This window comes from Tachypleus tridentatus, chromosome 10, assembly GCF_004210375.1.
Source record: "Tachypleus tridentatus isolate NWPU-2018 chromosome 10, ASM421037v1, whole genome shotgun sequence".
Lineage (NCBI taxonomy): Eukaryota > Metazoa > Arthropoda > Merostomata > Xiphosura > Limulidae > Tachypleus > Tachypleus tridentatus.
Genome location: NC_134834.1, coordinates 58,855,879 through 58,879,446, shown reverse-complemented (window position 1 = coordinate 58,879,446; position 23,568 = coordinate 58,855,879). Strand labels below are relative to the sequence as shown.

The window sequence follows — 23,568 nt, the reverse complement described above, 5'->3', positions numbered from 1 at the left end:
CAACAACTGTATTTTATTTCTCCACAATATTTAATATTTTGAAACAAATGTACTAAAAATAAAGATGGATATAGTTCTTTTGTAGCTTTGTGTGAATATCCAAAACAACCGGTTAAGTGATTTCAGAATATATGTAGAGTGTTCATACATATTTTTACCGTTAATTTTAGAAATACTCACATGTCTTTAACTTTTCGGATATTTCACTTGTTTCTAAAACACGTATTTATGGTTCTTTAATTTCATCTACTGTTTCAATAATTGTTGAATTATAGACATTTTAACAGAGGCGTCAAAGAATATTTGGGCATTTCATAAATAAACATCTGTTTATAAGGTTAGTGTGTAGCTCTTTTATTCAGGCCCCGTGGTGGGCGGAACAGGGATAACCCATTGCGTAGCTGAGTGCTTAACTCAAACAAAGATAATGTGTGAATTATCTTAAACGCCGTATCATGCTATATTCATGTTTCAAAATCATAAAGGTTCAAAAAAGCAGTTTAACAAAATATTTACCTGTTTTAATTAAAAGTTAAAACATTTTTCTGACTTCTGCATCGATTACCCTGATGTTTACAAGAAGGAAAATGTCTGTTGACACTTTTATGGAACCTTACTTCAACTTCACGTCCAAATGTTGCCTTCGCTTAGGCAGTCACTGATTTGTAAAAAAAAGGAAAGCGATAAGATCTGAAGAATTTTACGATTTCAGGTACTTAATCTTTGTCTAGTGAATTGTTCACCAGCATTGTCCTTGGAAAGTTGACAATTTGTGACTGTTATCGTCTTATCGATTTCACTGATCAGCGAGAAAGTCGTTCTTCTGAGCCCAAGATATAACTTTTAACTGTACTATTGTCAACATACTTTACTTGAAGTTTGTCTAAACAGAGTGAGAGATAAAGTAATGTTTAATGAAGCATAACAATTTGCCTTCTTGCCAAGAAGGTAAAACGTTTAAAATTTGTTGTTGTTGTTTATTATTAAGCAAAAAGTTACAAAAAATGGGCTATTTGTGCTCTATGCACCACGGGTATCGAAACCCGTCTTTTAGAAGTATAAGCACCCAGACATACCGCTGTATCACTGGGGGGGGACGTTTAAAAATTAAGCTGTAGTAAATGGTGTAATTTTTTAAACAGTATTAAAACTATGAAAGAAATCCGAGAGTCACGGGTTCGAATCCACGTTACACCAAACATGCTCGTCCTCTCAGCCGTGGAGGCGTTATAATGTAACGATCAACCTCACTATTCATTGGTAAAAAAGTATCCCAAGAGTTGGCGGTGGATGGTGATGACTAGCTAGCTGCCATTCCTCTTGTCTTTCTTACACTGCTAAGTTATGGACGGCTAGAGCAGATAGTCCACGTGTAGCTTTGCGCGAAATTCAAGACAAACCAACCAATCAAAGAAAGAAATCCTTTTGATCATGGGATTGGAAACGTTTAAAAACATACGTATTCTTTTTATATAAATACGAGTGAAATGTAAAAATGATTTATTGATGTATGTTCTTAGCATGTACAATATGTGTGCTGCACATACTTTCTTTCTAAGCCACAGTGCCTTTTATTCAAAATGTTTGAATATAAACGTATAAAAAATGTATAATACTTGAAATTATTTGTGAATAAAGCACGTATTATGAAAACTGGAGAGGTTCTGATAAAAAACAACACATACCAAAACTATTACTTTGTAAAAGGTTTGACGCGTACAATTAAAATTTACCCACTATGGTTAGAAGAAACATATTTAAACAAATAACAGCGGCTGAGCATTTTATGGTTTATTGTTTAACAAAACGTTTAAAAAGTAATAATTTTTCTTAAATGGTGCATTAAAAACCTGAACATTTAAAATGCCACTAAAACAAAATAATACGACAACTGCCGAGTAACTGTGATATTACAACTGAAATTTCACATAAAAATCTATAACACATCAAAAATTATGTTAAATCCTTATTGGTGTTGTTTGTCAATTTGTTTTTCCCCGCTTGTTACACATTTGTTATACGCATGTCTGTACGAATTTTAAATATATTTACAGAAGTGATTAGTCGGCTGTTTATCGAGACTTGATAGATAAAAACAGTATATTACGATGAAGTTAATATGACAAGATTTGATTGAATACCTTATTGTTTCACGAAGTTCTTTTGACAGAAATATTTATGAGTATGTTTTGAAAGAGTATATATAATTCCGTACATTTTTTGGATGTTGGGTGGAACAGAAGCCTGTTCAACGCGTATACTATTTCATTCGGTATATTGTTTATTCTTCCAAAACTTTTTCGACCCATTTAATACGGTGAGGTTGTCAGTGTCGTCCATTAAGCAGAAGTTAGGGACAATTGCTTTGTTTGTTTGTTTCTGAATTTTTCGCAAAGCTACACGAGGACTATCTGCGCTAGCATTCTCTAATTTAGCAGTGTAAGACAAGTGGGAAGGCTGCTAGTCATCACCATCCACATCTAACTATTGGGCTACTATTTTTCCAACGAATAGTGAGACTGACTGTAACATTATGACGCATCCACTACTTAAAGAGTAAGCATGTTTGGCGTGACGGGGATTCGAACCTGGGACCCTTTGATTAAAAATCGAGCGCCCTGACCACCTGGCCTGGGCAAAGATTGTAAGATGTGTTCTTTATAATTTGTTGTTATTGGTACTTGTTCATAGGATTCACATCTACAGAACATACACTTCTTTTTTTCAACTACATTAACTCCATACACCCCAACAATAAGTTCACCTGTGAACACGAAAAAACTAAACAAATAACATTTCTCAATCTCAAGATCACAATAGCCGATACACTTTTCAAAACAGAAATCCACAGAAAAATCACCCACACTGGACTATACATTCCTTGGGACGCAACACATGAAACAAAACAAAAACTCAACATACTAAGAAACCAAATAAACACAGACGTAAAACTATGTTCACCAGATAAATTAATGATGAAATCAAGTAAATGAAACAACACTTCATCAAAATCAAACCAATTTTCTTCAAAAACCGTTGGAAAAAATCATACACACACACACACATCTAGATCAACAACACAGTCAACAAACAATAATAAATTCAAAGATACAACAAATTATGAAACCTTATACTGCTGCATACCATACATTCCATATCTTAGCGAAAAAATAACTAACATTTGAAGAAAAGAACAACTTACAACCAAACTTAACATTCCAGTAAATCTAAATTTATTCAAAAACCCGCTACAAAACTAACATTCATATTATGTAAAAACTACACTGATAAATATAACGTCAATATTGTTTATAAAATACAATAAAACAACTGCTACGACTTCTATCTCGGAGAAACAAGCAAAAAAATGAAAACCCATTCAAAGAACACAAAAACACATTCGCACGTTTTTGCACACTGCAAATCAAATAAGCACAACATAATTATAGAAAACACCAACATACGAAGTTGGGAAACAAATACAAACAAACGCAAAATTAAAGAATCGCTACATATACAAAACTCAGACCAAAATTGAACCAATACATTTAACTACAATGCCCCTTACAATCTCGTACCAATTTATACTTTCGTCCCTAAAACGTGTGCCCAGCGCCGATCAGTTGCAAACTCTTTTTGTTAACCTGAAGATGACTTAAGAAGGTCGAGCCGTTGTTATGTATATTATTTTAATTAAAGTGTTAATACCCATTCCAGCAGTCTTTATAATACATTTTTACTTCAAGTGGGTTGCTCGTCATTATGAATTCAGCTTAGACATGGTAACCACGTCTAAAGAAATCTATTAAATGAGAAAAAGTAAAATTAGTACTACTCTAGTTGGGTCGTATGAAGGATTTTAAATTGAAATTGAGATTTACGAGTTGATTAATACTTACCTGAAGAGCACCTGCAAGTAGGAGCGAATTCAGCAGGTAAGAAGCCAGGCACTACTCTAGGCTCATGGTTCGTATTATAAAGAAACAATGTAATCTTGAAATCCTGTATAAACAGGGTTATTATAAACTGATAATTTTTTAAGAAAAGAGGTGGATGGGGATCCTAAAAATAACTCAAAAACAAGATGGGTGTGTGTGTTTTCTTATAGCAAAGCCACATCGGACTATCTGCTCAGCTTATCGAGGGGAATAGAACCCCTGATTTTAGCGTTGTAAATCCGTAGACATACCGCTGGACTAGCGGGGGGCAACAAGGTAGGTAGCTTAAAGTGAGAATGCAACCGCTAACAAATAGACAAACAAGCTTAAGGTTGAACATATGTTGACATTATTTTCTCAGACTACTAGTCCTTGATTTCACTCCATGCTTAAGATCTGTAATATTTCCCCTTTATCTTTCTCCTCTCCAATGGTCATAGCAAAGCCGGTCGCGGATTTGTCGCAACTGGCCAGATTTCCTTTCAGAGAGACGTTTTGCCCACTCTACAAGATTGAAAACATTAGTTAACAATTATATATGAATCAACTGTTTTAATGTATTCCCCCTCTTCATTTCATTATTGCAGTTGAAACAAGGAGTTAATAATCGCTATGCCTGCCATAGAAACATTGAATTACATCCACGACCTGCAAGCTGCTAAATAAGTAAGGATGTAGTCGATTATGAGGCTCCTTATAAACTACAGATTACAGTAAAATAATTGGTTATGAACAGTTACATAGCCGTTGTTATTTTTTAGTTAATCAAGTAGACATAAAACCTACTCTACCGAATTCGCAATGATGCGTTTGATAATATTGCTCAGATGGTTTTGCTACAAAACTCACAGCCCTTTTTTCTGTAGGCTGGTGTAACAATATTAAATATTAATAAAGAAAAAGGAATGAGCGATCTCTATTATGAATCGCTACTGTGGTTCTTCATGATATAGGTTCACTGTGGTGAGTAAAAGAACTAAATACAAAACATAAAACAATGTATATTTTGTGATTATTTACTGAGTAATGAGTTAAATCATATTTCGCGAAATATTAACTTGTTTTAAAAATATTGTATAGTTAAATGTCTCAAAACATATTTTGACTAAAAAAAAATCCAAATAAGGAGAATGCAAAAACTAGTAATTTATTTATATGATGTTAACATATTGCATTGAAACTAAATTGTCTTATGATCGATATGGAACATTTTTGAAGAAAATGATAATTAGCTTATGATGCAGATGTGCATAAAAACAAAACAGCGATTAATGAGTATAGGCGGAGATCCATAACATCTGTTTCAGTAATTGTTTGGTTGAAATGGAGAAAAATACGCATTATTATTGTAAAATTAAAATCTGAAATCAGTTTCAAAAAGCCCCAAAATTTTCATTGCCAGGGAGCCCAACCAGTTTAGTTCATTTTTGCCAATTAGTATATTAAGGAAAGAGTTCTCGGTGTCTCTTGCCGAAAAAGCAAAACTCGAACAGATATCTTTGATCACACAGAAGTGAATTACCTCCCAACAACAACAAAACAAGTCGTCATCTACGTAATAAAGCTTGTTTCAACATTTGCAAGTTCATAAAAACTATTGACCCATTTTCTGACAAGCACAACCAAAGAAACTTTTAAAAAAAATCACTTGTAGATCACAGTTTACCGTTTATCGTATACTGTGTTAAAATTTCAATAACAAAAAACCATCAACCTTCTATGAACAGCAAAAAAGATCTCCCTGAACACTTTAACCAACCCTGTCATTCCATTAACGGTGTTATTGTCATCAGCATTGAAATAGGATTCAAAATCATGGTTTATTCAACTTTCTAGATTCTAAAATCAGTCATCTCCAATCACTGGTTTTATTTCAGTCAGAAAAATAATTTTTGGTTTTTGTTAATTTCTTTCCTGTAGTGTGAACCTTAATTTTTTCCTAAAATTTACTATTTATTTAAGGTAGTTTTCCATATCTCTTTGTATAAATTAATTAGCTTAACATCTCTTTTTCTATTAATCTCCAGGTATCACCTTTATGTTACTTAAACATATAAATATGGTTTTCTTTATTTATTTTTTTGCCCCCCCTCGCTAGTACAGCGGTATGTCTACGGATTTACAACGCTAAAATCAGGGGTTCTATTCCCCTCGGTGGGCTCAGCAGATAGCTCGATGTGTCTTTGCTATAAGAAAACACACACTCTTTATTTTTTAAAAACCGATTCTGAAACAAAATATTTGTTTTACGTAACGCTCTCGTCACTAGCCATATTGTACCGGAAATGGAACACACTTACAACAGTACGTGGAAAAAATATATAAATATTTCCTGGAAGACCAGATGACCTTCATGACATCACTCAACTCGCTTAATATATCAAACTTTCGATTACACATCAATCGAAATCTCATGGAAGTGTGTGTGTAGGTACGTGTTTTCTTATAGCAAAGTCACATTAGGCTATCTGATAAGTCCACAGAGCAGAATCGAGCCACTGATTTTAGCGTTGTAATTCGGTAGACTTACCGCTCTAACAGCGGGTTACCTCATGGAAGTCATAGCTCATTCTGTGAACTTTAACTACCACAATCTCTTAAATCAACAACAAGCCAAGAAAGGGGCGAAGAGAAATAACTTTATCTTCTGAGAACTCCTGGATTATCAGAATTAAATACCAATCACATTTGGATTGGATGCCACCATTCCCAGTTTGCCCCCGAAGAACTAAAGCCCACCTTTATAAAGCGCTTGGTTTACAGGGTTTTATCGTTTTATGTTATTTAAGGAGTGAAATCAAAAGTTCTATGTTTCTGATAAACTGTGAAACCCATTCCTTGTTCTAACTCTTTAATTTTATCTTACTTTATCCAATACGCTCTATTACGTTATCAAATAATACAGTTTTATATGGGTGTGATGCTTTCTTTATAGCAAAGTAACCTAAAGCTATTTGCTGTGTCGACGGAGGGGAATCGAATTCCTGTCTTTAGCGTTGTACATCCGAAAACTTATCGCTATTTCGGAGGAGGACGTGTTATGTGGGTTTAGTAGGTTACAGTAAAGATACAAACTTTGTTCACATCTTCGGTGTAGTTTAATGTACTCTTTGATACTTATTACAAAATATAAAACCAGAAAGTTTTAGCTTATGCACTTTTTCATTTATTTTTTATTTTTTCTCAACTTTATCATAAATTTTTTATAGAAAATTAAAACTCATTTTATTAATAATTTGGCTGAAAAAGATATTTCTTCTGAATTGATTCCATGAAGAAAACGTTTCGTTAGGATTTATTTTAAAACTAAATACAATTTTTTTCTTAAGCTAACGCATTGATTTGAAGATATGTAGAATGATAAGTTATTTTAACAAATGAAACAGAGTACACATTACAATATTCGATGCCACAAGGTCTCACGGAATAAAATGAAATCGGCTCTAAATGTGCTTAATTATTTGTTGAATTAGTGGGTGATATTTCTTTGAATAGAATATTCTCCGCAAAGCTACAAAAAAACATTGTGCAAAGCTGTTTCTAATTTCGAATTGTTACATTAGAGAAGAGGCATCTATCTACCCAATAGAACTCAACACTAATTATTATCTGACCAAACAGTAAGATTTGAAACTATTCTTGTACAGTGCTCATGGCCCCGTTATTGGGAGCGAGTTTTTGTGGAAAGGGGACACAAGTCAAGAACCATTGGATTCACAAAGTGCGTGACATCCTTTGGAAGTGTAAAGAAAAGTTTTTTTTTTTATTCAGTGCGTACTGTGTACTATTGAGCTAAAGAACGACACCTCACGACTTTTTATTTAAAGAATTCAATAATTATCAAAATATAACCGCGAATTAATTAACGGAGAAAGACAGTGTTTGGTAGAATATTAACGAATAATGTGCAATGTTCGAAAATGAAAGAACAAAAATACCCAATGTTTGGTAGGTGACTGCAAAGTTTCATTTGATATTTCTTGTGTAAGGAGCAAACTGAACTTTTTTGGGGGGAATAGCGTATTGTTTGTTAGGAAAATAGTACAGTGTTTGTTTAGAAAATAGTGCAATATTTGTAGAAAGACAAGAGGAGATGTGTAGTGTGTTGGTGTAGAGAGAGCAAATAATGTTTGTAGAGAGAAGACTAAAGTGTCGGAGAGAATGTTCGGAGGAAGTTTTGCAAATTAACTGGTACAAAGATTAAACACTCCAGCTATGCTTTTATTTTCTTGAACTGCTTGCATGTTCTGTTGTAATTCCTGTACAACGAATCCAAAAACGATATTCATTCTACTTTATCACGAACAGGTTTATCACAAAATGTTCGCGGGTTCGAATCCCGCACACTTTTAGTCGTGGGGGTTTTATAATGTGACGATCAATTCCACTATTCGTTGGTAAAAAGAGTAGCCCAAGAGTTGGCGGTGGGTAGTGATGACTATCTGTCTTTCCTCTAGTCTTACATGCTAAATTAGAGATGGCTAGCGCAGATAGCTCTTGTGTAGCTTTGCGCGAAGTTAAAAAAGAACAAACACAAGATGTTATATGTACTTTTACATAAGTGAATCATTTTCAATGGAATCGGGTCACATATTGTTATGCTTAAATTGTTGATAACCACTGGTTATATATTTCTCTAGACCAATCGCGAAGTGAGTATTTATCGATCGTTATAAAACCCAAACAAAATATTAAAAATTCTTTATTGCAGTAAACGAAATAATAATTTGATCTCAGCAGTTTTTTTTCTTCCCGACTTGTAAAAAATCCTCACGCGATACAAAAAAAAATATTATTTTCGAAACATGTGTAGCTGAATTATGGAAAATCCGTTATTAATACCACAACAACGTTTGTGAAGTTTAAATTCGCAGGCCTATGTTATCAACGCGAGTTCAGGAGAAAGATTTGCATATTTTTGTATTTGAATGTATAAACATAGCCAGTTTAGGTAACTGAGTTCAATATCGAGAAACGCGAGGAATGACTGCTATATAATTGGTCAAGCAGGTCAGGGCCAATGAAAACAGTTTACTAGAGTTCAGGGGATCTGGGTAGAATAAGATAGAATTAGTCAGAGTGAACTATTTGGATGTAATGCAGCTCATAGAACGTATAAATACAGAGGCATGTTGTTAGTATTCATTATTGATGTGTTTTAATACAGAGAAGTCAAACGGCCATAAAAGTTGCTTTCCCGACGAAGATGAACTTTTGACGTAAAGATGTTTTCCTCAGTTAATAATGTGCAAGCTTCCTACCTCTTATCGGACAAGCGGGCCTCCAGGCGTCTACGTATTTCAATATCATCAGCAAATCGTCCTGCCCTCGACCCTGTCAAGCCGCTATTCCCCTTATGTATCGTCCTCCCATCTCTCTCTATTTTTTTCCTCAAGATTCTCGCTCCCTCCCTTACCTGAGGTCACGTGCAAGAATTTCTGTTGCTTCACAGAACAACTCCTCTTGCATGAGGCAGCTGTAAAGATAGCACGCGCGCACGGTCAAATATTCTCGCCGTCAGCGACTGGCTGGTGAAAAGCAGGTACAAGTATTATTACTATTAATCCAAAGGGAAGAAGTGCCTGTTCCCGCTCACGGAAGACACTGGTGTAGTAGTGCATGTGGCGTCGCATGATTTACTTTGTCTCACTGATTTTTTCGCCAAGTTGATTTTGACTGTGTTTTTTTTTTTCTCCCACGCACCGTGTTTAATCATTACCTAATTACCGTTATCACTACCTCAGGATATTGGGTATGGCCCAAGTTAGAACGATTGCACCTGCAGGCAGCCCTGAAGGCCAAAATCGAAAAGATCCTGAAGGCAACACCGAAATGGCCGAACAACTTTCTCCTGATGAGAGTTCCAAAAGCGATCTTCCTTCAGCTTTTGATCTTATTGATTCTCCTGAGGTATCGTTCAACAAAACTTAGCATTTTCGCTTTTTACCTCTAACAACTACAATAGTATCATGCTTTTTCCAACGCAAATTTCCACAGGTGTCTACGTATTTTTACTTAACAAATTTATCTTATTTTATTTATTCTCTTTATTGTATTGGATAAAGCATTTCACTTCTGATATCTATAACTGAGAAATTGTACTTATTTTTCTTATGCTGTTACGTACGTCGAAAGAAATACAGCATTAAATGATTAAGCAAAACAAAACTTGTGGGAAAATATATGCCATTTTCCTTTAGCTGCTTATAGTTGTACTTAGAAGTTATGATGGTATCAGATTTTCAATTAGTTTTCATAACACTTCAAAATTTGCTATGCTGTAAAACATCAGCGCCAGGTAAATTTGGTAGTTGTTTAATCTTTTTGACCACATTAAAAAATAATCCATTTTGTTCCCAGTACTTACGATTATGAAATAGTAGACTTGGAGTATTTGTTTGTTTGAATTTCGCGCAAAGCTACTCCAGGGTTATCTGCGCTAGCCGTCCCTAATTTAGTAGTGTAAGACTAGAGGGAACACAGCTAGTCATAACCACCCACCGCCAACTTTTGGGCTACTCTTTTACCAACGAATAGTGGGATTGACCGTATAATTATAACGTCCCCACAGTTGGAAGGGCGAGCATATTTGGTGCGACGGGGATTCGAACCCGCATCCCTCAGATTACGAGTCCAACTCCCTAATACACCTGGCTATGCCTGGCCAACTTGGAGTAAGAAAACTACTGTTTTAGTCAGAGGAGTAATTATTCTAGTCATAATTTGAAAGCTTAATGTAATGCTTGCCATCATTACCGCGTGGTAATAAGTCAAATTCGTTTAACTTCATTGTTGTTCTGTTCCTACGTTTAACAATATACTTAGTTTGGAAATATTGTTAGAATTCGAAATTCCCTGAGATGTATATAATGTGTGTGGACTGTTCACGCATATCTTTCTTTCGACCAATGATATTGCGATTGAGATTTATGGACTTTCGTGATTAGCGGTTTTCAGTAATGTCTGATTGTGTGAGAGTGTTCGTCGAATTGTTTCACGAAATGTTATAATTGATGATGACAATTCTGTCAGTAGGTTTAAAATATTGTCGTATTTACTATATGTATATTACAAAAGTTTTGATTAGTATTTGCTTCTCTTGGATGAAATAATAATACAACAATATATTGTAATTGCATGGTACTTCTAACTATTTATAAATATGTATTAACTTTGATTTTGAAAAGTAATCATGACGTACGGTGTCAAATATTTTTGCATAGTATTTTTGTTCATAAATTTGTATTAACTTTTGGTTTGAAATGTAAAGATGACGTACGATATCAAATATCTTGGCAAAGCGTATAAGTCCAATTTGAATCTAATTACGATATCTTTTGTGTGTTAATGTACATGATTGTGCACTTTATTTTCATCGAACTTGGTTTGTGAATTAGTTTAGTATTTGTGTAAAAATGTATAGCAACTGTTGAACACGAGTCCTCAAGGTTGTTATGCGCTTTGTTTCAAATGGTGCAGAACTATTTTAAGTGTAGTGATACTTGTTTTGTCTGTGTTATGTTATCTTTGTGTACGGCCTACGTGTAGGGAAGAATCGCGATTTGTACGTTTATTTAATCCAAAATCGTCTACAAACGTTTTAGTACAGTGAATGGCTCGTGTATTGATTGATGATTGACAAGTTTCGTGTCGAAAGTTTCTTTGCCTCAGCCGGATTTTTGAAACTAATTTTCCGACCGATCGTTGTTATCAGTAAACAAATTGTATGAGTAAATAACACTACATATATGATGGTCATTGTAATATTGATATTTGAATTAAGTTTCTATTTTAGTTTTTAAAAAGTTTACCAGTTCTTGTGTGTATAAACCGGGTAATATATCCGTACTTATTACAAATATTACAAATTAGTTAACGTTTCATCGTTGTATAAGATTTTAATTTACACTGTCTTCAAGTTATTATTGTGCACCGTAGAACAAAAATATATTGATAAATTTAGTGACAACATCTACGCTGAACGTGCTGATGAACTTCAGTTAGTGTGTTTTTTCGTATAACAAAGATAAAGTTAATTCACTTCGGTCTTAACCAGTTGAGGTAAAAGGGCAACTTTTCTATTAAGCCATTATCATGCGCTATAATTTTTGTCATTTTCATCAAAGAATAGTGATAAACGATAAGATTCCACGAATATATTCATGACATGGAGACATTTACATGAAGAAAGATGGACTATACGTTTCTGTTTATTTTAGGCGATTTCCATTCAGTCCATTCTGGATAAGTATATAGCAGTGTATACACGTGTGTGTGAAAACATATATCACCTGCAATAACAGTATGTGTGTTTTTTTTTTTCCTAGCATTTCTGAAGCTGACATTGGAGTTGCATAGTTAAACACTTCTCTTCAGACAAAGAAATAGGTTGCACATTTCTGGGTATTAATTATTAACTAATCATTTTTATTAGTTGAATGTAACAGTTATTGGATATTTTGTTCTTACGTCAATGTAAGACTTACGGCATATTTTTGGATAAGTATTGTTTCTCGCACTAAACTAATATAACAGTTTTGTACGACAATTTTTTCTTACATGTTATCTTAATATAACTATATAGTGATAAATGTTGCTTATGACACCGTAGTTACGTTGATAATTTTATGAGGCGTTTTGTTCGAAGAAGCTGAACTAAATAATTCCGATTTAACGCATTCTAATATGTTTATGTGGTGGATACTGCCTGTTTGTGTTGTTACTCTGGTTATTTTTCTAAATATGTTAATTTATTTTATTTATAACTTTGAATAAATGCATTTAAGAGCTATTTATTTCAACACAAGACAGTTGTTGTTGTTCTGCGATAAAAAATATTATTTTCAATGTGACATTTAGTTAACGTAAATTATATTAAAACATCACAACACACCAACAATTAACAAACATTTTTGTAAATTGTAAAGTTAAAGAGAGTAACAAAATGGAAACATTCTTTTGATCTTATTTTTGATTATAGAATGAATTTAATTTTAAAAAACTGTTCCTATAAAGAAAGCATGTTTGTTTGTTTTAGAATTTTGCACAAAGCTACTCGAGGGCTATCTGTGCTAGCCGTCCCTAATTTAGCAGTGTAAGACTAGAGGGAAGGCAGCTAGTCATCACCACCCACCGCTAACTTTTGGGCTACTCTTTTACCAACGAATAGTGGGATTGACTGTTACATTATACACCTCCACGGCTGGGAGGGCGAGCATGTTCAGCGCGACGCGGGCGCGAACCCGCGAATTACGAGTCGCACGCCTTACGCGCTTGGCCATGCCAGGCCTAAGAAAGCACAAGTAAAGAACGTTGTTTATACGTTCAGAAGAATATCATTCGTATACTTGTTTGAGAATTATTCGTTAATTTGAATGATAGATTGGGTTCCATATTTATTTTTGGCATCTTAAACATCTTTTCGGCTGAATAATTCATAAGAATAAATTAATAGCATCAATGCTGCATATTTTTGAAATTCCTAAATAAATATAAGATAACTGTGTAAGCAAAAGACATTTCTAAACACTGTGTGTTGTTGAAATACATAATTCAGCATGTATCCTAAATTGTTTTAGAACATGCAAGTTACAAGTGCACTCCACACAAAGTAAAGCTCTATAAAGAGAGAGAGAGAATGCATAGGTTTAGAGTATGGTCACTTTGCAGCATACTGTTCAACAAGAATATTCTATCTGGAGTTAACGTTCAAGGCAGCCACTGTTGTCTTTTGGATATGCTTACATTGATGCTTAGCAATTGAATGACGAAATTCCGGTTAAGTTTTTAAACTTTTTTCATCGTGAATTGGACAAAAAGAGTTAGTATTTTCAGTCACGGCCTTGTGGCTTATAGAACAGTTCTTGAGTTTTCAAAATATAATCTTTTAGCTCATAGCTTCGTCATGTGTTGAATGGTTTGAGATCTAATTACAGTTTTGGACTCAGGCTGTCAAGCCCTTTCGACTGACCACGCCTAAGATCTCATAGATTAATGTATTCTATTTCTGCCTAAAACCATATGAATTTGAGGGTAGGATCGTAGAGATGTTAATGAGTAATAAAATTCTTTCTGGTATGCGCGAGCCCACGCTCGGTATTGTTGGTGTAAAATATGTAGTTAATAATAAGGTAAAAAAAGAAAATGGCTAGTAGATTAATTTACTCTAATCCTGCCTAAAATAATTTCAGGCGCTGTTGCTATTTAGGATTCATTCTTGTTAATAATTTCCTAAATTACTTCCTAAAGTATGATTGATAACCAAGTAACTTGTTTGATCGAACCAGAAATAATCTAAACAACATTGGCTGCAGAAATAATGAGGATGTTATAACGCAAAACATTAAAAGATAACTTAAATATGAACTGATTCTTAACGAGATTTGGTAGGTATCTTAAGAAATATTTATGCATTTATTATAAAATAACGTATTGTAATTAGTACCTATATTCTAATCTGCTCTTCAATAGCCCTTTCTTTGCAAAGGTTTTTTTGTTTATTGTGATTTTATCTCTTTCGCATCGTTGTCATTAGACCCAATTACAAAATCTAAGAAGACGGATTTGAGCTTAAGTTCAGCCCTATATTATTAATATGCACAAACAGTTTAGATCAAAAGAATGATTTGTACTACTATGACTAGTTTTTGTAGTTGGGTAAATGCATAGTTTACTCTGCGAAGGTTATTAGGCGATGGCGGTGCCAATTTTACTTCAAGAGGAGATACTAATACTCGCCTTCTTAATTTACATCAAATGTGTTATGGGTAGATAATATGTATTAAATAACTAATCTTAACAATATGCAAATAGTTGAATAAAATACCTGGTGGGAAAAATATAGTGCGTAATAAATACGAGATGGTTTGATATTTAGATACACACCTCCAAAAATGATACGTTAGCATTAATGATAACAACTGGTTTATTTATTAGTATACGCGTTGTTCAAGTTTTTTCTTTTACCTGTAATTTTAATGCGATTCTTTTGTCCTGTGTTTTATGTCAGATATACCTTCAGGTGATTAATGTAATTTAGCTGAATGGCTTACTAGATGGGTATTAGAAGCAAATTGACAAAATATATCACGTGCTTAAACATTAAGAAAAAGTACAGACTGTACTTTGATAACTTTCTCTTGTTCTTTATATTTTGCGTATTATTATTATTATTTTGCAATATGTGGGCGATTTATAAACATTAAAGTTACTAATAATTTTATGATAAATCAGTATATTACAGATAATATTTTGGGTGAATATTCACGCTACTGAGCTTAGCATATGTATATACATACGGAAGGTATTCTAAAGCTACACATTACAGAAAATTATTTATATTTTACAATATATTACTCTTTTCTGTTTTGTTTCTTTTCAATTCAGTTTTTAATATTGTATCAAAGATCCCATGCAAGACATTTTAAACATGTCACTTTTGTAGAGATGACCTGATATATGGGATTTAAAGCTTGTGTTTCTGTCATTGTTCAGAATATATTTAATTAATAGAGCTCTCGATATTTCCTTGTGGTGAAGAAATTTGAAAATAAGCTGTCATAGTACAGATTTGTATATTTTTCTAACTGAATGTCTCCCTTCTCATTTGTGAGATACCTTGCTGATATTATATCGCTTTATTATTGGCGTTTAAATTATTATGTACCATTGTTTTTTTTTTCAGGATGTAAAGATATTATTTAATTCTTTTACTTTACGAACGTATGATAGAATCTTCATAGCCCTGTTTCGACCCAACTGCATTTATTTTCGACGTTTTATATAAATAAAAGTAGGAACCTCAACGAGATTTGTAAACTATCTATATTCTCGGCTTTAACTGTTGGTTGGCTTTACTATAACATTACTGCCTCAGTGTTGTTAAAACCACTGTAAAAGAAAAAAGACCTTTCATAGGTCCCATAGGTTCGTATGGCCGAAACATTAATTACTTTATATTTTCCAAACAGTGATTTAAATGCATTTACGCTCTCCCCTTAAATATAAGCTGGGTAAGACTGAACGAATACAGTTGGCTTTGTTTTAATGGAAAGCTACACAACAAAATATGGTGTATCCGTAATGGAGAATCGGAACCTGGATTTTAGAATCGTAAGACCTCTGGTGAAAAAGATTTTATAGAATTATAACTACTAATCCATTATTGATAAATTAATTTACAACTATGCTCAGTTATATTCAAACATATCGCAGTATATGCCCTAGATCTGCATCGCATGATTAAGACCTCAATCCCCCAGTGGTTCAGCGGTCAGTTTACTGAGTTACAAAACTAAAATCGGGGGCTCAATTCCCCGCAGGTGACAGAGCCCTTTGTGTAGCTTTGCGGAAAACAAACAAAAAATTATGTTTTTTTTATAAAACAGTATTTGTAACATGTATAATGCAATTGATAATAATAATAATTAATTGTAGTATATATGTTAGTTACATATATGTATGTGTGTGTTTGTATGTATGCATATTGTCTACGAAAAGTAATGATCGACGTCAAATAAATCGTTTTATGGTTGAGTTGAAAATATATATATTTACATATTTACATGTCAGTAAACGAACGTGAACACATATTAAACTTTATTCTGATGTTATATTAATACACAAATATAGAAGATTGTTTCTGTTTATTAAAGAAAAAAAAACAAATATTTCCATTGCTAATTTATGAAACAGGTGTTATAAAACTAACATCTATTTTTATTTTCAAATTAACAGGATCGTCGAGAACTTGTCGGTGGTCCTGGTTCGTTATGTACCATTACAAGTATCGGAACTGGAGTCTCAGGTGCCAATTTCTCATCCACTCCTCGACTAACCTATACTTCTAACTCTTCAGACTTTCAACCCCCCTACTTTCCTCCACCTTACAATATACCACAGCAGCAGCTAGAATTTCACCACACTCATGTTGCCGCTGACCCGTACAACCATTTGAACAGCTTGACCACTGCTGCTCAGCATCAACAACAGTACCACCAGCTTCACCCACCACAACGTACAACTACTATTCTTGGCTCACGCCGAGAGGATGAATCTATTATTCTCCAAGCTAACATGCATCCAGGGCTGTCCGTGACTTACGACCCTTCTCGCCGTAATGACCCTACATACGCTACTGTCCGACGGCCTGACATCTTTATGCATAGTGGTCACCATGGTCTAAGTGAACAGGATCTTTTGTGTTTGCATAATGTTGGAACTCTACCACCACTTGAGGATGGCGAGGTAAGTCATAAGGATTATTTACTGAACAAAAATAAATCGATTCTGGCAAATAATAGGAGCAATTATTGGCCAAAAATAATTCTGATTAGTCACTAGGAAAGTTTTTTGGGCGAAAACTATTTTGGGTCTTAGATTTCTTTCCGAAATTAGATGAAACTGAAAGATTCCTTAAAAGTTATTTTGTAATTTAATCTTCTTAAGGGTGGACAAAGAAGCTTGACAAGATTGAATGAATGTAGCTGGTTCTATTCTTGTAAACTATAACATCGGCAAGATTGAATAAATACAGCTTACTCTATTGTTATATACCATAAGCCAAGTAAGACTGAACAAATACAATTATATTGTTATACGCTATAAGTCTGGTAAGACTAAACAAATATAACTGGCTCCATTATTATACGCTTAAAAGCCTAGTAAGACCGAACGGATACAATTGGCTCTTTTGTTGTACACTATAAGCCTGGTAAGACCGATTAAATACTATTGGCTCTGTTGTTATACACCCTTGTATTATATTACTGAGTTTCAACACTGGCACTTCTTGAACTCGTTTCGGTACGTTAACAGGGTAGGAAAATAAAAATGGTACATGAAATTTGTCTTACGTTTGCTTCAGATAATATTCTAAATTTTTTAGGGTAGCTTTTAATATGCAGTCGCTTATATCTGGTGTTTTTCAACTTAAATATATTATATCCAAAGCTGAATAATAATAATAATAACTTGAAACATAATTAATCATAAGGTGATGAACATAATAGAAAATAACCTTTCGAAACACCATTCTATTTACTGCATATATAGATAGATTTCAAAATGCCTAAGAGATAACAAAATTACACGTCATTTGTATCGTGTCTTCACCAAAGCCTGAATTTCGTGGTGTACGGAGGGACTTAATATATTGTTTGATTTCTTACGTTCACTCTAGTTTAGTTGAATTCACGACTGATCATTGTAGTCAGAAGAGTGAAGCAAATAACCCAAACCTCTTAGAGTGATGAGTAGAGGGCTATACACCGAAATAAACAACTGTTTGTTGTTTGGTTTGAATTTCATGCAAATTACACGAGGACTATCTGCGCTAGCCGTCCCTAATTTAGCAGTGTTAGACTAAAGAGGAAGCAGCGTCATCACCACCCACCGCCAACTCTTGGGCTACTCTTTTACTAGCAAACAGTGGGATTGAGTGTCACATAATAATGCCCCCACGGCTGAAATGGCGAACATGTTTGGTATGATGGAGAAATGAAAACCCGCGACCCTCAGATTGCGAGTCGAGTGCCCTAACTACCTGGCCATGTCAGGAATATCGAAACAAGAAACATGGTGAATTATTCTTCAGGAATTAATCCACTATTATTTCTCTGAAAGTTGAAGTAGTGACAAACAGAAATATAATTTTCATCAGGATAACTTTATAAAGTCAAACTTATGATGGTTTAACGAAAACTTTTTTGCTTCAGAAAAACTATAATAATGAAAATAATTATGATTTGTTTTGAATTTCGCGCAAAGCTACTCAAGGGCTATCTACGTTACCCGTCCCTAATTTAACAGTGTAAGACTAGAGGGAAGGCAGCTAGCCATCACCACCCACCGCCAACTCTTGGGCTACTTTTTTACCAACGAATAGTGGGATAGACCTTCGCATTATAACGCCCCACAGCTGAAAGGGCTAGCATGTTTGGTGTGACGGGGCTTTGGACCCGCGACTCTCAGATTACAAGTCGAGTACTTTAACCACCTGGCCATGCAGGGCCAAATAATTATGAAAAAAAAAACACATTGATAGAGACTAATGTTTAATTTACACTTTATCCTCTTAACACTGTAGAAGTCTTTGCTACTCGCAATGTTGTATTTGCTCCGTCGTAGATGAGAACTTCTGTTTTTTTATGTTTCGACAATGCTTCATTTTTATTTTAACAGCTAAGCCTGAATTTGCAGAATTAAATTCATTTGTCTTCCGATATTTCGTGTGAGACTACCAAAGTGGTATTTGTGCATAGTGGGCCCTAATTTTGAGCTGATAGAGTACGGGGCAGGGTAAATAACACACTTGCTGCTAATTCTTGGGATATTTTAGTCTTACCAAATAGGAACACTTGAAAGTCACTCTTTTAACACATTCATTGCTCCAACGTATGGGGTTAGTTTGATCAACAACAGGACTTGAAAATAACTTTCCGATTAATAGTTCTAAACAAAGTGTTAACTAAAAATTAGGGCACGTTCAGATTTCTGTCATAAGAAAGTGTACTGTAACAAAATTGTAAATGAACAACAAAAATGTAACACCATTTGTTAATACAGCCTACGAGAGATGAATGCTATTAGTTTAATAAAGTGTATATTTTCTAACAAAGTAAAACAAGTTTAAACTACTTTTGTTGCTATCACGTGTAGGATAATTTATCTAAAGTCGTGATTTTATGTAGGTTTAATTGGATAAAATACTCCAGACCTAAAACTTTAACGTTTTCATTTTTACTTTTGTATAAGTTTGTTTCTTTCTTTTAAAATTTCTGCGGAAAGCTACACAAAGGATTGATAAACGTATTGACGTTCCCAATTTTGAACTGACAGACTAAATAGGGAAGACAATTAATCAATGGCACACTTCAAACTCTTAGGCTACTCTTGTCTGGCCCGAATAGTGGAATTTGTCTTTTATACCGGCATCGCACCCACGACCCCAGAGTGCGGAGCATGGTTTGTGGAAACGGGCCACGAACAGTGGAAATATTTACGAAGAGACTATTTGTTCGGCTGTTCGGATAAACAAGCATTTGTCCACGAATCACAGTGCACAGGTACAGACTTATCTCACCATCATCAGCAAGACCTCGCAAGAAAGAGCAGGGATGAAAAAACGTAACTGAAAATGTTAAGTTTTGTGGGAAGTGGGGATACGTTTGAATCATGTGAGAATTGACAAAATTCGCCAGCACGAGTTATGAATGAAATGTGAATTCAACAAAAGAGATTCCCGGTCAATCGAACTGGCAAGAAAAAGTTGTGATTGAAATAGAAATCAGAGATGTACTGATGTGATAAATGTACAGGAATATTCTTATACAGTAAAATCTGTCTGAGCCGGAAAGTGCATAGGGAGGAAACCTGTAAAAGCCGGAAATATCAAAATTTTGCAGCATATCTTAAGATTTCTCTTATAAAAGGCCTTCTATATGGCGGAACCTGCGTAACACGTACTGAAAACTATCTTCCACCTACCTCATCAATCAACAAGTAGGATTAGAACCTGAGTAAGGCGGAATAACGTTTTTATTAAATATTAATTTCTTATTTAATTAATAATTCGCTATTCGAAAGAACGATTGACTGTACTTTTGATCGCATTTACTAATGGAAAAGTAGAGAAACCATGAGTAATAGGTAAGAGTGAAAATCCGCGCTGTTTCAAAAGTTTAAGGAAGAATCAACTTTCTGTGGAATGGAAAGAAAATAATAAAGCGTGGATGACAAGTGCTATATTCCAGGAATCTTTCAACAAATTAACCAAAAGAATGACACAATAAAATAGGAATATTCTACTTTCCCTGGATAATACAACTTGTTACCCAAAAAAGTTCAACTTTTAAATGTTCGTTGAGTTTATAACATAAACACAAACATAAAGGTTTGTTGAGTCAGTGTGGAGATACATACGAATTTATGGTTTTACATTTTATGTATTGCAGTTTTACATTTCGTGTAAGATAACCTTCTATTTGTCATGAATTTACATAGCATCTGTCCTGGATAAGGATACCCCAGCTAATAAGAAATAAGTCATTTATTGAAATATTTGTAGTGAGAATGCTCGCTTGGTAAGTTTATTCGACAAATGATCCGATAGTAAATAGTTACTAAAGTTATAACCTCTTTGTGATCATTTTCTGTGTGGTCTCTCAAGCGTGTCCGCTATTTCTTATTCATTATGTTCTTATACTGTGATATGAACTGTGCGTACGCACACTTCCACTACACGCTTATATCTTAATTGTGATGTTAGCAGATATTCGTATGGTGAAGCTTAATTTTTTTTTTGTTGACGTTTCCATCATAAAATGAAAGCCGAGTTTATACAAGATGAGAGTGTATGAATTTACATATTAAATAACTGTTGGCCACAAGATATAGTTGTTACAGCAACTAATGTACTCCATTATTGTTTTCCGAAGTGGCATATAAAACAAAGGGTAATGATCAACTCACACTGCCTGCAAGCGCTCTTTTCATTGCATGGTTGATTCCCATTGCTTCTTGTAAGTTGACTTTAGTTGATAATTAATAAATATTTTCAAATAATAATCATATAATTATTATTTTAATTTTGTGTTTATCTAAGAGTTATCATTTGAAAGGAGTTACCCTGTTGCTGTATTGTTATTGTATTATTAATTGTTGTAAGGGATTTACCAATGTATATTTATTTTAATACTGATGTTTGTTTTAATTAAATATATACTTAGAAAAGCGTTTAGCTTATATTGTTGAATATGTATCGTCTTTTCTCCAACTTTGCAGAGGATTCTTGAGCGTAAGAATCAGTAACGTACAACCTGTGTATATAAAAGAGCAGCATTGCTGCCTTATCTAAAATTTCTTAAAAATCTACTCTCAAGCTTATAAAAGGTAACCAACACAACGCAGGAGACAGTATAGTATTGTTGATTTGCTACAGTCAATATTCTATAAACCTCCGAATTTATAATTGTGATAAACGCTTATTAATCGAAAAACTACAGACATTTGACCAGGAACGTTTATAGATTTTGAACATTACTAACTGTTCAACTTCGGAAAAATAACTTCGGACATTAGTATTTCCATAAGGAAATTAGATAACGTCCTCACTGACTTGGTATATTTGTTTTGAATTTCGCATAAAGCTGCACGAGGACTAACTGCGCTAACCGTAAGTAATTTAGCCCCCCAACTCTTGGGCTATTCTTTTATCAACGAATAATACGATTGATCGTTATATTATAATGCTCACATGGCTGACATAGCGAGCATGTTTGGTGTGATAGGGAACCGAATTCACGACTCTCAGATTACGAGTGGAGCATCCTAACCACCAGACCATTCCGGGCCACTTCGGTAAAAAGTGAGCTTATATACCGCGCGAGGCCAGCTAAGAATAAATAGACCCAGCTAGCTTTCCCATCAAGAGAAGTGTACCAACAGAGAATTAATTCGGTCTTTGTGAATCGTCGTTAAAAGATTTAGTTCCAGACCAGATAGAAGATTCAGTATTGTTTGTAAGTTTGTAAAACTCTTGTATATAAACCATTACTTGTAATAACCGTTATTATAAATATATAATAATATATATTAAAATATATGTGGTAAAGAAAACTGTATCAATATTGTTACCAAATATTACAAATTTGATACAATTGACACTCAAATAACTTTTAAATTAAAATAAAAAATTTCCGCTTTTGAAATCATAATACCCAACGTACTAATATAATAAATCGGAGACTTGTCCGAGATAAATTAGATGCATAACATTGTTAAAAGGCTAGTCTTAAACAGTACAATAAAGTACACTGCGATAAAAATCTATATAAATAACTCGATTGTGTTTGTCTGTCCCGAACTTTTCTCGCAAATTTCTCCATCAAACTTACAAATCTCATATCGTTAGAAAGGCCTTTGTCTGATAAGTCCGGATTTCATATTGGCTTTTAGTCTCAAAATCACCTTACCTGTATTTTGCTTAATCATACTTCTTAATGAAATAAATATGCTGCCCAAGTTCACAATGCCGTTGTCATAACGTAAGACTGGCTTCGATTTCAATTTTAGTTTCTATTTTCAAAGTACTTCACATAAACAACATATAACACAACTTTAGTTTCTTGGAAAGATGAAACTTTGCACTAAGTACAACTGCTATGGGCTTTCTGGAATTATTTAGGTCTAAAATACGCATGTGCAGTTTGTTCAAAACCATATGATAACCACACACGTTCAGAAATTTCTGCATTACAGATAAATTAGCCTCTATTATAATTTTACATTTACTTTACTTTGTAAAAAATTAACTTCGATTCATTTTTAAAGACGGTTGTAAGCAACGTTTAGCTACCTTTTTCTTTAGTACAGCTTTTATTCTTTGTTTTTGTGTTTTTCAACTCGTAAAACGAATCATACATAGAATACTAATAACTGTTTTATACTCCGTACACTATTATAAATGTCATTACTGTTCTTTATTGTTTGCTTGTAGTTTTATTAAACAAAAGTTACATTTATTTATAATTAATCACAGAGCTACACAATAGGCTATCTGTTCTCTGCCTACCACGGGTATCGAAATCTCGGATCTCAGTTACGTTTACGCGAGTTTATTCGTCTGATCTCG

General features: G+C 34.0%; 1 protein-coding gene across 4 annotated transcripts in view; it reads left to right on the top strand.

Annotated features, from left to right (window-relative positions):
• Positions 1 to 23,568, top strand: part of LOC143229365 (transcription factor AP-2-epsilon-like) — a 164,094-nt gene that overhangs the window by 106,760 nt on the left and 33,766 nt on the right. For 2 of the 4 annotated variants that reach the window (XM_076461596.1, XM_076461595.1), the window contains exons 1-2: positions 9,400 to 9,848; positions 16,674 to 17,183. In XM_076461596.1, the coding sequence (XP_076317711.1) occupies positions 9,693 to 9,848; positions 16,674 to 17,183 (666 nt within the window). In that variant the 5' untranslated portion in view covers positions 9,400 to 9,692. Of the gene's footprint in view, positions 1 to 9,399; positions 9,849 to 16,673; positions 17,184 to 23,568 lie in introns of those variants that run through there. The other 2 variants (XM_076461597.1, XM_076461598.1) reach the window with 1 other exon arrangement.